Below are 15,230 nucleotides of genomic sequence, written 5' to 3'. Positions count from 1 at the left end.
CAGGGGCCCAAACGATGATGATTCTAGAGTGTGGTCAGACAAAAGGGTGGGCAAGGTGTGGGGTTAGCTCAAAGGGAGGAAGACGGCCAAGGCCTCACAGAGGAGGCTACTCATAAAAAGGCTTTGAAGACTCCATAGGAGTTTTCTTATTGGACCCAAGCAACGTTAGGGGATATGGAAGGCAGAACTTCAGGAATGTTGGGGGAGAACTACACTGCTTTGAAATGCAAAAGAATGACGTGCAGGGGAGGTGGGTTGGGTAGAAATATAGGCAGAGACCAAAGCCTGAAGGATCGAGTATACTACCCCAATGTGGGAGGAGGCAGAGCAAGGATGTATTTTATTTTATTTTATTTTTAAATGTTTTTATTTATTTCTAGGAGAGAGAGAGACAGCGTGAGCAAGGGAGGGTCAGAGAGAGAGGGAGTCATACACTGAAACAGGCTCCAGGCTCTGAGCTGGCAGTCAGCACAGAGCCCGACGCGGGGCTCTAACCCACGAACCGCGAGATCATGACCTAAGCGAAAGTCGGATGCTTAACCGACTAAGCCACCCAGGTGCCCCTCAAGGATGTATTTTAAACAGAGGAAAAGCATAGTCAATTTTGCATTTTAGAAAGATTCTCAGGTCTCAGGGAAGGGTACAAGGGTGGTGGTGCAGGAAGAGATATGGACCAGGTAGGATGCAAGGAAAATGTCTGGGTGGGAGTGAAGGCTACATCACCACCAGCAGCCCCAATTGGCACTGAAAGGAGGAATGGATTATAAACCCTGTATGATGTAGAATCCATAAGACCAAGAGACTGATAAGACCAAAAGATTAGAGATACTGGGTTGAGGGAGAAGGGGTTTAGAATACAACGTCTCTAAGAATCATCTCCAAAAACTTTCCCTCTCTCCCCTCCGATCAAAGCTGGCCATAATTCTTCTAAGATGCACAGGACAACCTCATAGTTGACACCAACATGTGTTTGCTGGGGAAAAATAAGTGAAGAGCCTGTGTTCTCAGGCTTGGTGTTAGGATGGCAGTCTGACTGAACTGCATCATTGCAGGGGCCTGAAAACACTCCCTTCTCATTGGCAGCTGCTTCCGTAGCTTCTTAGCTCTGGGAGGTTATCTCGGGGCCTCCTGTCTGTACTATCTTGTGATGGGAATAAACACTTTGGAAAAAGCAGAGGCTCTGGCATCAGAAGATATGGATTCTGTTCCTGAGTCTATCAGTTAACCAAGTTACCTTCTTTATCCTCACAACCCTATGAAGTAGGTCTGGCCATCAACTCATTTCAACATATGAATTTAAGGAGAGGGCACAAACATTTTCTCCACAATAGGGCCTATTATGAATAACACTGCCATAATTTTTTTAAACATATCTTGCCATCCACATTTTTGTACATGTTTTTTTCATGCACACATAGACTCGTTTCTGTTGAGTAAATAGCTAGAAGGGACTCAATGTCAAAGGTAGACATATGATGAATTTTATAAGCATTGCCATCATTTTCCGTGGTGGCCATGTCAGTTTACATTCCCACCAGTTATGTGTGAGAGTTCCAGTTACCCCACATCTTTACAATGCTTGGTATCACCAGTCATTTGAATTTTAGCCATTCTCGAAAGGATATAGGGGTATCTCATTTCTTTTTATTAATTTTGATAGTTTTATTAAGGTATAATTTATGTACCACCCAGTCTATACATTGTTAGAGTACAGTTCAATAATTTATGGTGTATTATGTAGTGTGTGGAACCATTATTAAGATCATTTTTTTAGAGATTCTTTTTTTTCAATGTTTTTATTTATTTCTGAGAGAGAGAGAGAGACAGACAGTGTGAGCAGGGAAGGGTCAGAGAGAGAGAGGGAGATACAGAATCCGAAGCAGGCTCCAGGTGTTATACCCAGATCGCAGTATCCTCACGGACCAAAGACCACCAGGGAGACCGAGTCACGCATGCAAAGGCAAAGGGCTTTATTATGGGCTTAAGCTCGGGCTCACAGACTTCACCAGCGCATGGATCCGTGCTGAGAGCCCCGAACAAGGGCAGAGTAGGGTTTTTATGGGGTTTGAGACGGAGGAGTTACAGAAGTTGTGACATGGGAACAGTGATCCAATCATAATTATTCAACATCATTGACAGCGGGTTTGACCATACACATTGTCTAGAGTATGCGTTACTTTTGGCGGGATCCAATTACAACATTTAGAGTACCTTAAAATTCAACCAATCACAGAGCTAGCCTAGGGTCTTGTTCGGCGACTAACTGGTTAACTTTATCATTAGGTAACAGGGTCCTATCTATAGTTTCTATCTCCAGGCCTCTCCCTTAGTAATGTGGAGGGTGGTCGCTGGACTTTCCTGATTGGGTGTTGCAAGGGTGGTTTCTCTTGCCTTGGGCAATGTGTAACTGCCTGATAGTTTCGGGAAAGCTGAAACTCAGGCCTTCTAGTTCAGAGGGGAATCTTAAAGCCTGTCATGGAGTCAGTTTGGTTTAGACATTTAGACTTGTGGCCTTACACAGGCTCTTAGCTAGCTGTCAGCACAGAGCCCGATGCAGGGCTTGAACCCACGAACCATGAGAGTATGACCTGAGCTGAAGTCGGATGCTTAACCAACTGAGCCACCCAGGCGCCCCTTATTACAATCATTTTAATACCACTTGCATCAGCCTCAAAAGTACCCTCATAGCTGTTTGCAAGCAATTCCTGCTTATATACCCAGCCACAGTCAACCACTGATCTGGTTTCTATTCCATATTTTTGCTTTCCTGGAGATTTTCCATAAGGGACTCATACAGTATGTTGTCTTTTGAATCTCACTTCCCTCACTTACCATGGTTTTGAGTTATATTCCTATGTTAGCATGCATCCATAGATCTTTTTTTATTACTGAGTAATATTCCATTGTGTGGACATACTACATTTTGTTTATTCGTTCATCGGCTGATGGACACTTGAATTATTTCCAGTTTGGTGATTAGGAAGAATGCTGCCATGAACGTTTGAATTCAAATCTTTGTAGACATATGTTTTCATCTCTTTTGGGTAAATACCTAGGAACAGAATTGCAGGGATATCTGGTAAGTGTATGTTTAGCTTTTAAAAAGCTACTCTTTTTTTCTTAATCTCTGGCATCTTTCAGTATGGTATGAAAATATTCATCCAGCTGCAAGCAGACATTAAGTACAGAATTTTGTGTTCATTCTTAAAATGTAAAAAAAAAAACAAAACACCTGCCTGACTATTCCTCAAAGCGTATCCTTTGCTTTTCCATCAGCACACGAAAGGACTGTGTTTCTAATATGTCTTTGCAATATTGTCAGTTGCAAATCCCGTGAGTGTGAGTGGTCTTTCACTGTGATTTTAATTTGTGTTTCACAAATGACCAATGACGGTGAACATCTTTTCATGTGCTTATTAGCCATTTGTATCTTTGCTTTGGTGATTATTCAAACCTTTCCCTCTTCATTTATTAAAAAAATCTTTTAAAATATCATTTATAGTCAAGTTGGCTAACATACAGTGTATACGGTGTGCTCTTGGTTTTGGAGGTAGATTCCCATGATTCTGCCTGGTGATACCCGGTGCTCATCCCAGCAAGTGCGCTCCTCAGTACCCATCGTCCATTTTCCCCTCTCCCTGCGCCCCACTCCCCTTCAACTCTCAGTTCTCTATATTTAAGAGTCTCTTATGGTTGGCCTCCCTCTCTGTTTGATCTATTTTTTCCCCTTCTTTTCCCCCATGGTCTTCTGTTAAGTTTCTCAAATTCCACATATGAATGAAAACGTGTGATATCTGTCTTTCTCTGGCTGACTTATTTCACTCAGTATAATACTCTCCAGTTCCATCCACATTGTTGCAAATGGCAGGATTTCATTTTCTCATTGCCAAGTATTATTCCATTGTATGTATAAACCACATCTTCTTTATCCATTCATCAGTTGACATTTGGGCTCTTCCCATGATTTGGCTATTGTCAATAGTGCTGCTATAAACATTGGGGTACATATGACCCTATGCATCAGCACTCCTGTATCCCTTGGATAAATTCCTAGCAGTGCTATTGCTGGGTCATAGGGTAGTTCTATTTTTAATTTTTTGAGGAGCCTCCACACTGCTTTCCAGAGGGGCTGCACCAGTTTGCATTCCCAGTACTGCAAGAGGGTTCCCATTTCTCCACATCCTCACCAGCATCCGTCGTTTCCTGAGTTGTTCATTTTTGCCACTCTGACCAGTGTGAGGTGGCATCTCAGTGTAGTTTTGATTTGTATTTCCCTGATGATGAGTGATGTTGAGCATCTGTGGCCATCTGGATGTCTTCTTTGGAGAAGTGTCCATTCATGTCTTCTGCCCATTTCTTCACTGGATTGTTTGTTTTTCGGGTGTTGAGTTTGATAAGCTCTTTATAGATTTTGGATACTAACCCTTTATCCTATATGTCATTTGCAAATATCTTCTCCCATTTTGTCTATTGCCTTTTACTTTTACTGATTGTTTCCATTGCAGTGCAGAAGCTTTTTATCTTGATAAGATCTCAGTAGTTCACTTTTGCTTTTATGTGGAGACCGGATCCGGCAGGTCCAGGGGTCCCTGAAGGATGGACGGTGTCTGCGAGAGAGAGAGAGAGAGAGAGAGAGAGAGAGAGAGAGAGAGAGAGAGAGCCCCAGAGATTCTTTCTGATCACCAGGCAGGCATCTCTGCTCTGACTGGGGCTCAACTTTATTTTAAGTGTTTTGGAGATGGCACAGAAGTGGCATTTGCCTTAGACAATGGTTTCTGACAACAAACTTCTTTGATATGTAAGAATTTCCCAGAACATAAATTTGTAGAAGACTCAAGCATAACCTTTATCAATAACGATTGAGGTAGGGGATTTAGATGCTTATCTTATGGGGAAGGGAGGCATCTTTAGCATACAAGACAATGGTTTTAGCATAAGAAGGTGAAGTTACTTCTCTGTGAGCAGGGGTCAAAAACAGGTCTTTCAGGAGATACCTTTGCTCTCATAATCACAAAAAGAAGTTCCTCAATAGGTTCCTTCTCAGGGAGTAATCAGCTTATATAAGGCCAGAAAATGCTCCAGGCAGAAACAAATAGGTGGGGGTAGATATTTGCCCTTACCTCTAAATTAGGCTCTTTGCCTCAGGGCCAGACTCAAGCCCCCTTTATCATGTAAGTCTTGGATCTGCAAGACCCTTAGGAAGAGCCTTTTGACAATCATCTTTGGAAAGGCAAGGACATGCCTTTCCTTACGATCAATCTGTGTGGGGAATATCGGTCTGATCTGGAATATTGTGAGACCTGGTCAATACCAGCAGCCTCATTTACAACATGAGCCAGTAGTAGCAGAAGGAGATACCAGTTTCCTTGCTGTGACTGCCATCCAGAGAGGCTGGTGCGGCTCGGCACTTTTATTTCCCTTGCCTTCAGGGACATGTCAAGCAAGAAGTTGCTGTGGCTGAGGTCAAAGAGGTTGTTGCCCATTTTCTCCTCTAAGGTTTTGATGGTTTCCTGTCTCACATTTAGGTCTTTCATTCATTTTGAGTCTATTTTTGTGTCTGGTGTAAGAAAGTGGTCCAGTTTCATTCTTCTGCCTGCTGCTGCCCAGTTCTCCCAGCACCCATTTGCTAAAGAGATTTTTTTCCATTGGATGCTCTTTCCTTCTTTGTCAAAGATTTGTTGGCCATACATTTGTGGGTCCAATTCTGGGTTCTCTATTCTATTCCATTGATCTATGTGTCTGTTTTTGTGTCAGTTCCGTACTTTCTTAATGATTACAGCTTTGTAGTAGAGGCTATAGTCCGGAACTGTAATGCCTCCTGCTTTGGTTTTCTTTTTCAACGTTACTTTGTCTACTCAGGGTCTTTTGTGATTCCATACAAATATTATGATTGTTTATCCTAGCTTTGAGAAGAATGCAGGTGCAATATTGATTGGGATTGCATTGAATGTGTAAATTGCTTCGGGTAGTATTGATATTTTAACAATATTTGTTCTTCAAATCCATGAGCATGGAATGTTTTTGTATTTCTTTGTGTCTTCTTCAATTTCTTTCATAAGTTTTCTATAGTTTTCAGCAACAGATCTTTTACATCTTTGGTGTTTTATGGTTCTTGGTACTAACATAAATGGGACTGATTTCTCAATTTCTCTTTCTGTTGCTTCATTATTGGTGTATAGAAATGCAACTGATTTCTGTACATTGATTTTGTACCCTGGGACTTTGCTGAAGTCATGTATCAGTTCTAACAGCCTTTTGGTGGAGTCTTTTGGGTTTTCCATGTAGAGTATGTCATCTGCGAAAAGTGAAAGTTTTACTTCATCTTTGCCATTTTGGATGCCTTTTATTTAATTTTATTGTCTGATTGCTGAGGCTAGGAATTCCAACACTATGTTAAACAAAAGTGGTCAGAGTGGACATCCCTGGCATTTCTGATCTCAGGGGGAAAACTCTCAGTTTCTCCCCATTAATGATGATATTAGCTTTCATATATGGCTTTTATGATGTTAAGGTATATTCCTTCTATCTCAACTTTCTTGAGTGTTTTTATTAAGAAAGAATGCTGTATTTTATTAAATGCTTTTTCTGCATCTATTGATAAGATCATATGGTTCTTATCCTTTCTTTTATTAATGTGATGTATCACATTGATTGATTTGCAAATATTGAACCAGCCCTGCAACCCAGAAATGAATCCCACTTGATCATGGTGAATAATTCTTTTAATATACTGTTGAATTCTATTTGCTAGTATCTCGTTGAGAATTTTTGCATCCATGTTCATCAGGGCTATTGGCCTGTAATTCTCCTTTTTTATGGCGTCTCTGTCTGGTTTGGGAATGAAGGTAATGCTGGCTTCATAGAATAAGTCCAGAAGCTTTCCTTCTGTTTCTATTTTTTCAAACAGCTTGAGAAAGATAGGTATTAACTTTGCTTTAAATGTCTGGTAGAATTTCCTTGGGAGGCCATCCGGCCCAAGACTCTTATTTGTTGGGAGATTTTTGATAACTGATTCAGTTTATTCACTGGTTATGGGTCTGTTCAAGTTTTCGATTTCTTCCTGTTTGAATTTTGTTAGTGTGTGGGTGTCTAGGAATTTGTCCATTTCTTCCAGGTTGTCCAGTTTGTTGGCATATAATTTTTCCATGGTATTCTCTTATAGTTTTTCATATTTCTGTGGTGTTGCTTGTGATCTGTCCTTTTTCATTCATGATTTTATCTATTTGGGTCCTTTTTCTTTTCTTTTTGAGAAATCTGGCTAGGGGTTTATTAATTTTGTTTATTTAAGAAAACCGGTTCTTAGATTCATTGATCTGTTTTACTGGTGTTTTTTGGATTCTATGTTGTTTAATTCTGTTCTGATCTTTACTATTTCTCTTCTGTTGGCTTTGGGATTTCTTTGCTGTTCTGCTTCTCATTCCTTTAGTTGTCCTGTTAGATTTTATATTGGGGATTTTTCTTGTTTCTTGAGATAGGCCCAGATTGCAATGTATTTTCCTCTGAGGACTGCCTTTGCTGCATCCCAAGTGGTTTGGACTGTCGTGTTTTCATTTTAATTTGCTTCCAGCAGACAAAAGGCCTTTGTCTACAAAGGCCCTCTGGCTGGTGGACGCAAGCATGTGCAAGCATGGTCGTTTGTCCTTGGAACAGCTCTTTGCCTTCTTCCCACTGCACTCAAGGGAGGGGTTTGCTCTCTCTGACTGTGGACTGCGCCTCTGAGCTGGCTACTGAGCCCAGGGCTGGTTCCCTTCCCCACCCCCCCACACATGCAAACAGGGCAGCTAGTTTTCTGTCCCTTATGTGTTTTAATATCTTGTTAAGTGTCCTGCACCTGCGAGCACTACTATATGAAAAAAGGGTCATATGTTGTCCAGGGCCTGGCCCTTCAGGAGGTGTTTGTGGAGTGTGCTCCATGTCCTCTGTTGTTGTGGCTCTGGTTGCTTTACCTCCCTACTCGTAGTGGGGCCCCAGTCTGGAGAAATCCCCGCAGTTAGAAGATCTTTCTCCATCTTTTTCTGATCCCCAGTCTGTGGTTTTTCTCTAGTTCAAATATAATCCTACACATCCACAGCTTCTCTTTCTTCTCCTTTAGTCTCTCCACAGAAGGGGCTCCCTGCCCTTCATGCCTCCACTACTGTTTTATCTCTCCCAGTTCGCAGTCATGTACCTGTGACCTGCAAGCTGTCCCCATGGGTCCCTGGAGACATCTCTGTCACCCTGCAGCCTGGACTCTTGGAATTCCAAGTCCTCTGGCCTCAACACTGCTGTGTTTGAGGGACAAGGAAACTTTGGGTCCCCCTACTTCTCTACCATGTTGACCTGCCCACCTTTCCCTCTTCTTTTATTTATTTATTTATTTAATGTTTTATTTATTTCTGAGAGAGAGAGACAGCATGAGCAGGGGAGGGTCAGAGAGAGAGGGAGATACAGAATCCAAAACAGGCTCCAGGCTCTGAGCTGGCTCTCAGCACAGAGCCTGACGCGGGGCTCGAGCCCACGAACCGTGAGATTCATGACCTGAGCCGGAGTTGGACCCTTAACAGACTGAGCCACCCAGGCGCGCCTCCCTCTTCTTTTAAATTGGGTTTTATTTTCTCACCATTGAATTTGAAGAATTCTTTCCATATTCTGGATGTAAGTCCTTTATCAAATGTATGATTCAAAAATATTTTCTCCCAGTGTATGTCTTGTCTTTTTGTTTTCTTAATCATGTCTTTTGAAGATTAAAAGCATTTTATTTTGAGGACGTCAAATTTAAGTGTATGTGTGTGTGTATGTTTGATATCATATCAAAGAAATGTTCAGCTAGCTACAGATTTTCTAAGTTTTCTCCTGCGAGTGTCTATGGTTTTAGTTCTTATGACTAGGTTACATATTTGGGGTTAATTTTTTGTGCACAGGGTGAGGTAAATGTCTAACTTTATGTTATTAGTTATTATTAACATTTGCATTTAGATGTCTAATTGTTACAGCACTATTTGTTGAAAAGAATGCTTTCTCTATTGAATTACTTTTGGGAGGGCATTTCATTGACAGGCTAAATGGAAGTTTTTGGAATGTCTTCTCCCTACCAAGATAGTAGACCAGAAACCAAAGTACATCCCTGGAGAGAACTGCAGAGATTAATGCCACCAGGAAGGACTTGAAAGATGCAGGGGTGATGCCTACCATGACTCCACTTAACTCCCCGTAGGTTGGGTGGGTGTTGGAGAATGATTGTGGACTGTCTTACACTCATCGGGTGGTCACCACCAGCAGCTGCTGTCCCAGATGAGTATGTATGCCCAAACCAGTTGACACACCTCCCGAGCAGTTGATATGTAGCTCCTCCATGGCTAGTGCATTTTTCTCCACACCAATTTTCAAGGATTACTGGAAGCAGTTTACCTCTACCTGGCAGAGCCAACAGTATACTGCCGCAGTTTCCTCAGGACTCAGTCAGTTCTCCCGATCTCTGTCATCATATAGCCCACAGAGACCGTATTAATGTTGACATTGTATAGAACACTACTCTGGTCTGCTATATAGATGACAGCATGTTGGTTGGATCTGAGGAGCAGAAAGTAACCAGTAGTTAAGTTGCCTTCAGGAGATGAATGTGAACTAGAAAATGGGAAGTAAACCCTACAAGAGTTCAGGGGCCTGTCACCTCAGGGAATTCCCTAGGCATTCAGAGGTCTGGAGAACATCAAGAGATCCCCTCTTAGGGAGGTTAATAAAAGGCCTCTCACCACTTACAGTGTAAAAACAGGCACAATGTGGGAAAGCACATATCATGTAAACACGAACCAAAGATATCTGAGCAGCTATGTAAATATCAGACAAAGAATATGATGTTTAAAATGAGTATCAACTTTGTCATTAAATTCAACTTTACATCTCTGCATTAGACTTTTTGACTGTATGTTACATTTCACAACTAAAGCAGTTTTTAAAAGTGCTCTGAGAACTATATCAGGAAATCTTCCCTTAAGAAAGTGAATTAGGACCAGGGTGTCTGGGTGGCTCAGTTGATTAAGCATCCAACTTTGGCCCAGGTCATGATCTCATAGTTTGTGAGTTTGAGGCCCACATTGGGCTTGGTGCTGACAGCTCAGAGCCTGGAGCCTGCTTCAGATTCTGTGTCTCCCTCTCTCTCTGCCCTTCCCCTGCTCACAGTCTGTCTCTCAAAAATAAATAAACGTTAAATATTTTTTAAAGAAGTGAATTGGGTTGTTCTGTGAGGCCAAAAATTTTTAAACACACACACACACACAGATACAGTTAAGTGCACATGTATATGTAAAAATAATTATAATCCACTATTTTATTTGTTGACAGTGAAAATCACAATACTCTTTTGTTTAGATTTTTTAAAGGTAAATAAAAGCGAGACTCTTAGTGTAGCTCAATCAGTAGATATCCACAGTCTCACCCCACTGTTTCTAGTTGGATGGTGTTCTAATTGCCTGCCCCACTGAAACACATTTTCACATATTTACATGGTTTGCTCTCTATAATGTGCAATAAAAAGTCTCCCTTTTGTCTCTCTAGCAAGCTCTCCTTAGCTCCTCCTTTCAACAGCCTTGATCTGGCTGGATATGCTTTTATTACTCTTCTCTGCCATTGCTACCTCAGCCCTCACCTATTCAGAATTGCTAAGGAAAGGTAGACAGCCCATCTTAGGACCCAGCTGAGGAAAAGGAACTCTGGCCACGGGAGTGTTTCAGTACCATGGAGAAGGGTGTGTGTGTGGGCGGTGGGGGGTGCTTTTAGCTGACGGCAAAGGGGCTGTGATAAAATAAATGGCAATTAACTTTTGTGTTCTCTGTACTTCCAACACTGGCTCAATGCCCCTAAGCCATGTCCCATACAGTTCAGCCTTTAAAGGGTGAATTCCCAGTATGTAGTTAGTACTCCATAAATGCCAGTTGGCACTCATGCCACCCAATTATCATGGTACAGTTTGAAATACTCAGAGGATTAAATAAGGAAGATATATAAAGGCCAATAAGTACACAAAAAGATGCTCATCATCATTAGTCATTAGGAGAATGCAAATGAAAACCACAATGAGATACCACTTCACGCTCACTAGGACGGCTATAATTGCAAACAAAACAAGACAAAATGAAAATATCAAGCGCTGGCAAAGATGTGGAGAAATGGAGCCCTTAAGCATTGGTGGTGAAAATGTCAGCTGGTACAGCTGCTGTGGAAAGCAGTTAACTAATTCCTCAAAAAGTTAAACATAGAATTACCATATGACCCAACAATTCTTCTCCTAAGTATATACCCCCAAAGAATTCCAAACAAGTCTTCAAGCCAAAGCTTGTACTTGAATACAATATGTTTATCATATCTGAAAAGTGGAAATAGCCCAAATGTCCATCAATGGATAAATGTACATAGAAAATGTGACATATTGATACAACGGCATTTTATTCATCTGTAACAAGGAATGGAACATTTACACATGCTCGTACAACACAGATAAACTTTAAGAACATGCTAAGTGAAAGGATCCAGACACAAAGACCAGATAGCATACAATTCCATTTATATGAAATTTCTAGAATAGGCAAATTGATAGATTAGTGCTTGCAAGGGGCTAGGGGAAGAGGGAAAGGATGGCAGCCTTATGGGTACAGAGTTTCCTTCTGGCGTGATGAGAATGTTCCAAAGTTAGATAGTGATGGCAGTCACACAACACTGTGAATGTATTTAATGACACTGAATTGTGCACTTTAAAATGGTTAAAGTGGTAAGCTTTACATTATGTATATATTGTTACCAAAAAAGACAAACACATAAACTGCAGAGGGATCCCTGGCTGGAATCTCCCAGAATGAGCCTGGCTTGCTCCCACACCACCCTGCTTCTCCTGCTGTGGTCCTGGGGTCTTTTCTTTGATATCCTACTCCAAGTGCCTGATGGTGGCTTCCCAGTCACCCTGGCTGGGGACGAGGTGAGTGGGTAACCCAGCCTGCAGCACCCTATCTTCTCCCTGATCCCTGGCCCTTTGCAGATACTGGCTGAAATACGAGTTCTATCTGGTGGAGAATCAGACGAAGATAGTGAATATGTCTTTTGTGAAGGCTGTTGTCCAGAATGTCAGCACCAACATCTCAGAAGACCTGCTCTTCTCCCTGACCCCTTCCCAGGTGAAGAGTTCCCTGCCCCTGGTGGGTGGTTGTGGCTCCATTTCCGTCAGATGTATTTTTCAGAATTCTGAGACTCCTGGTGTGCCTGGTGCCCACCAAAACGTATCCCTCGCCTGTCCCACTTGGTAGTGCCCTGCCACTTTGCTAACAGGTGCGACGGAGTTATCTGGATGAGTGGATCCTGGGGACAGATTACTCAGGGTGGAGGAAGAGACATTGGGAAAATCATCAAATCGAGAGTCAGGGCATCCGGGTTCCAGTCCTGGGCTCCCCAACCCCTCCCTAAGTGTCTTCCAAGAACCCCTTTCCCGTCTCTGGGCCCCGGAGCCCTCATCTGTAAGATGAGCACTAAGCCTCCTCCAAGGTCAGAGGCTCCCTCCTGCCCTTCCTCCCAGGGAACACATTGGAAACCAGGCGAAGGCGCACTTCACCATACTGCAAAGGGCCACCCAGGAAGACTCTAGATTTACAATGGTCTGGATTCAAATCCCAGCTCTGCCCCTCACTAGCTACTGTGATATTGAGCTCATGACTGAAATTTTCTGAGCCTTGGATTCCCCAATCCGTAAAATGGTGACTATATTGCCCACTTTCAGGGTTATGGGGGGAGCAAGTGAGATAATGCACAGTGAGACCTGGGTACAGGGACTTCACTCCCTTAAGGAGGAAAGCTGAGGATGGGAGTTCAGGCAGCAGGCAAGGTGGCCATCATCAGGAAACTTCTAGGGCTGTCTGGAAAAGGAGCAATGAAAGATAAGGCCTTTCTCAACCATTTATTTATGTGACCCACACAGCTGAGCCCTCCTGCTCAGGGATCACCCCCATGTTCTTTGACAAGGGTCCAGATTGGGAAGGACAAAGTTGGGGCTCTCGCCCCCAACCCTTAGCTTTTGAGGCAGGACCAGTTGGGACCAGGCTGCAGCCCAGGGAACCAGTGAGGTCAGAGAATAAACAAATTACCAATGAAATTTAATACTTTAAGCATTCTCAGCTTTTACCAAGTTTGTTGTTAGGCGGGGGCGGGGGAGGGGAGAAATCACGTTCTATGTGAAGTTTTGTATTCTCCACCTCTGCTCTCGTGGTCTCCCTTTCCGGAGGGGGAGGCTTTATTCTTTCCAGTTATGCCTGGGGCAGGAGCCAGACACCATCACCATAAAGCCCTCTGTAAGTACAAGGGCTGCCAGGAAGCTGGTCTACAGTACACCACGGCCGGCCCTCCCTCACACTTGTAAACTGAACTTCACAGCCTTCTTTGAGCCTGACCCTGGCGGTGGCCATGCAGGCAATTTGTGAGCTCCATTCTCCATAGTGGGAAAACTGAGGGTCCGTGAGGGCTGGGACTTGTCCAGGGGCTCACAGTCTGGACAGAGCAGAGCCTGCGGTGTGCCTCCAGGTATGCTCTGTCTCAGAGTGATGCCCCCGGGGTGCTGCCCCTCCACCCAGTGCCTCAGTTTCCCCTCCCAACTGGGAGAATGGCAAGACCTGTGTTGGGGGCTGGGACCCTGGGGTAAAGATGGGAGCTGCGGCGTCTGATTACAGGTTCCGAGGCCAGTGACAGAGAATGAGCATGAGCACCCCGACAGAGTCCGGCTGCCCCGGAGTCTCTTTGAATCCCTGCAGGGCAGCAGGCCAGTGGTCCGGCTGGCCATCACTGTCCTGGACATCGGTCCAGGGAATCTCTTCAAGGTGAGGAGAGGCCTGATGGAGGCTCAGGGCAGCTCAGTGTGTCAGTGCTCGGTTCACCAGGAACCTGTGTCCCCACTTGCTCCCACACCCCGTAGTCTTTGCTGTGGATCCCAATGGGGATGGAGATGAGGAGCCTCCAGAGAACGTTTCTTTTCTTTTCTTTTTTTTTTTTTTTTAATGTTTTTATTTATTTGTGAGAGAGAAACAGCATGAGCAGGGGAGGGTAAGAGAGAGAGGGAGACAGAATCTGAAGCAGGCTTCAGGCTCTGAGCTGTCAGCACAGAGCCCGACGCGGGGCTTGAACCCACCAACTGTGAGATCATGACCTGAGCCGAGGTCAGACACTTAACCGACTGAGCCACCCATGCACCCCCCGGGAGAACGTTTCTAAAGCAGCCCAAGGTCATCCCAGAGTGTCCTTGGAGTCTGTGCACTGCAGGCTCACACTGGTCACATGCACTCAGATGTTTGGACCCCGTGCACCAGAGTCCTTGGTTGGACTTGTACATGCATCTCAAACATTCATGTCCCCTGTGTGTCCTTGTGCATGTACAAGCACGCATATTCTTTCATGCTCCTGGTGCGTATGTAACCACGTGTGTTCCTGGGTGACCAGTCCACACGAGCAAGTGTACCCAGGTTCTTGCAAGTGTGCACCAGGCACGCGTCTCCAGAGGTGTGTGATGCACTCACGTGTAGATACAGTGCACGATGAGTGCTGGCGTGGGCAGGTGCTCACCCCCTGTGGACACCCCTGGGACAGCTGGTCTTTCTTCTCCCCTACAATCCTCCACCTAAGTGGGCAGAGGAGCCCTGGGGCCAGCAACGGAGAGCCGTGGCCACGTGGCTTTGCATACAGTTGGCCTGGGGTGTTGGGTCCACTGGGATCCAGCCTGGGCAGGAGACTGCCCATGATCCCTTGGCCCCCTGGTCCCCTAGCCACAGACTTTGCTCTCCAGGCAAAGGGTGCTGGATCCTGGAGGTTCCCGGGGACCCCCAGCAGGGACGGGTTGGGACAGCCCCCTCTGAGCCCGCTCCCCATCTCCCTCCGCAGGGCCCCAAGCTCAGCCTGGAGGACGGTAGCAGCGTGTTGAACAATCGCCTGGTGGGCTTGAGTTTGGGCAATATGTCCGTCAGCAGGCTGGCCGAGCCTTTGGAGATCACCTTCTCCCACCAGCGCCCGCCCTCTGTGAGCCTCGGGTCCGGGCCCGGCAGCTACCAAGGGGTAGACTGGCGGGCAGTCACCCACAAGCACGCAGGCAGACACACACAGGACTCTGCACCTCCCATCCTTCCACACCCACCTGGCAGAAGCCACAAAGACAACACACATGGTTGTGCCCAGGGACACATACCATCTGCACACAAATGTCCGCTTGACCTCCAGACCCCCTCCCACTG

General features: G+C 44.6%; 1 protein-coding gene across 4 annotated transcripts in view; it reads left to right on the top strand.

The window, feature by feature from the left end:
- ADGRG3 (adhesion G protein-coupled receptor G3) overlaps positions 1 to 15,230 on the top strand; it is a 28,857-nt gene that overhangs the window by 5,506 nt on the left and 8,121 nt on the right. For 2 of the 4 annotated variants that reach the window (XM_039232637.1, XM_039232636.1), the window contains exons 3-5: positions 12,008 to 12,143; positions 13,683 to 13,829; positions 14,884 to 15,018. In XM_039232637.1, the coding sequence (XP_039088568.1) occupies positions 12,008 to 12,143; positions 13,683 to 13,829; positions 14,884 to 15,018 (418 nt within the window). The remainder of the gene's footprint in view (positions 1 to 12,007; positions 12,144 to 13,682; positions 13,830 to 14,883; positions 15,019 to 15,230) is intronic. The other 2 variants (XM_039232638.1, XM_039232639.1) reach the window with 2 other exon arrangements.

This window comes from Hyaena hyaena, unplaced genomic scaffold, assembly GCF_003009895.1.
Source record: "Hyaena hyaena isolate Hyena2069 unplaced genomic scaffold, ASM300989v1 scaffold_68, whole genome shotgun sequence".
NCBI lineage: Eukaryota > Metazoa > Chordata > Mammalia > Carnivora > Hyaenidae > Hyaena > Hyaena hyaena.
This window is presented reverse-complemented; position numbering and strand designations above follow the sequence as displayed.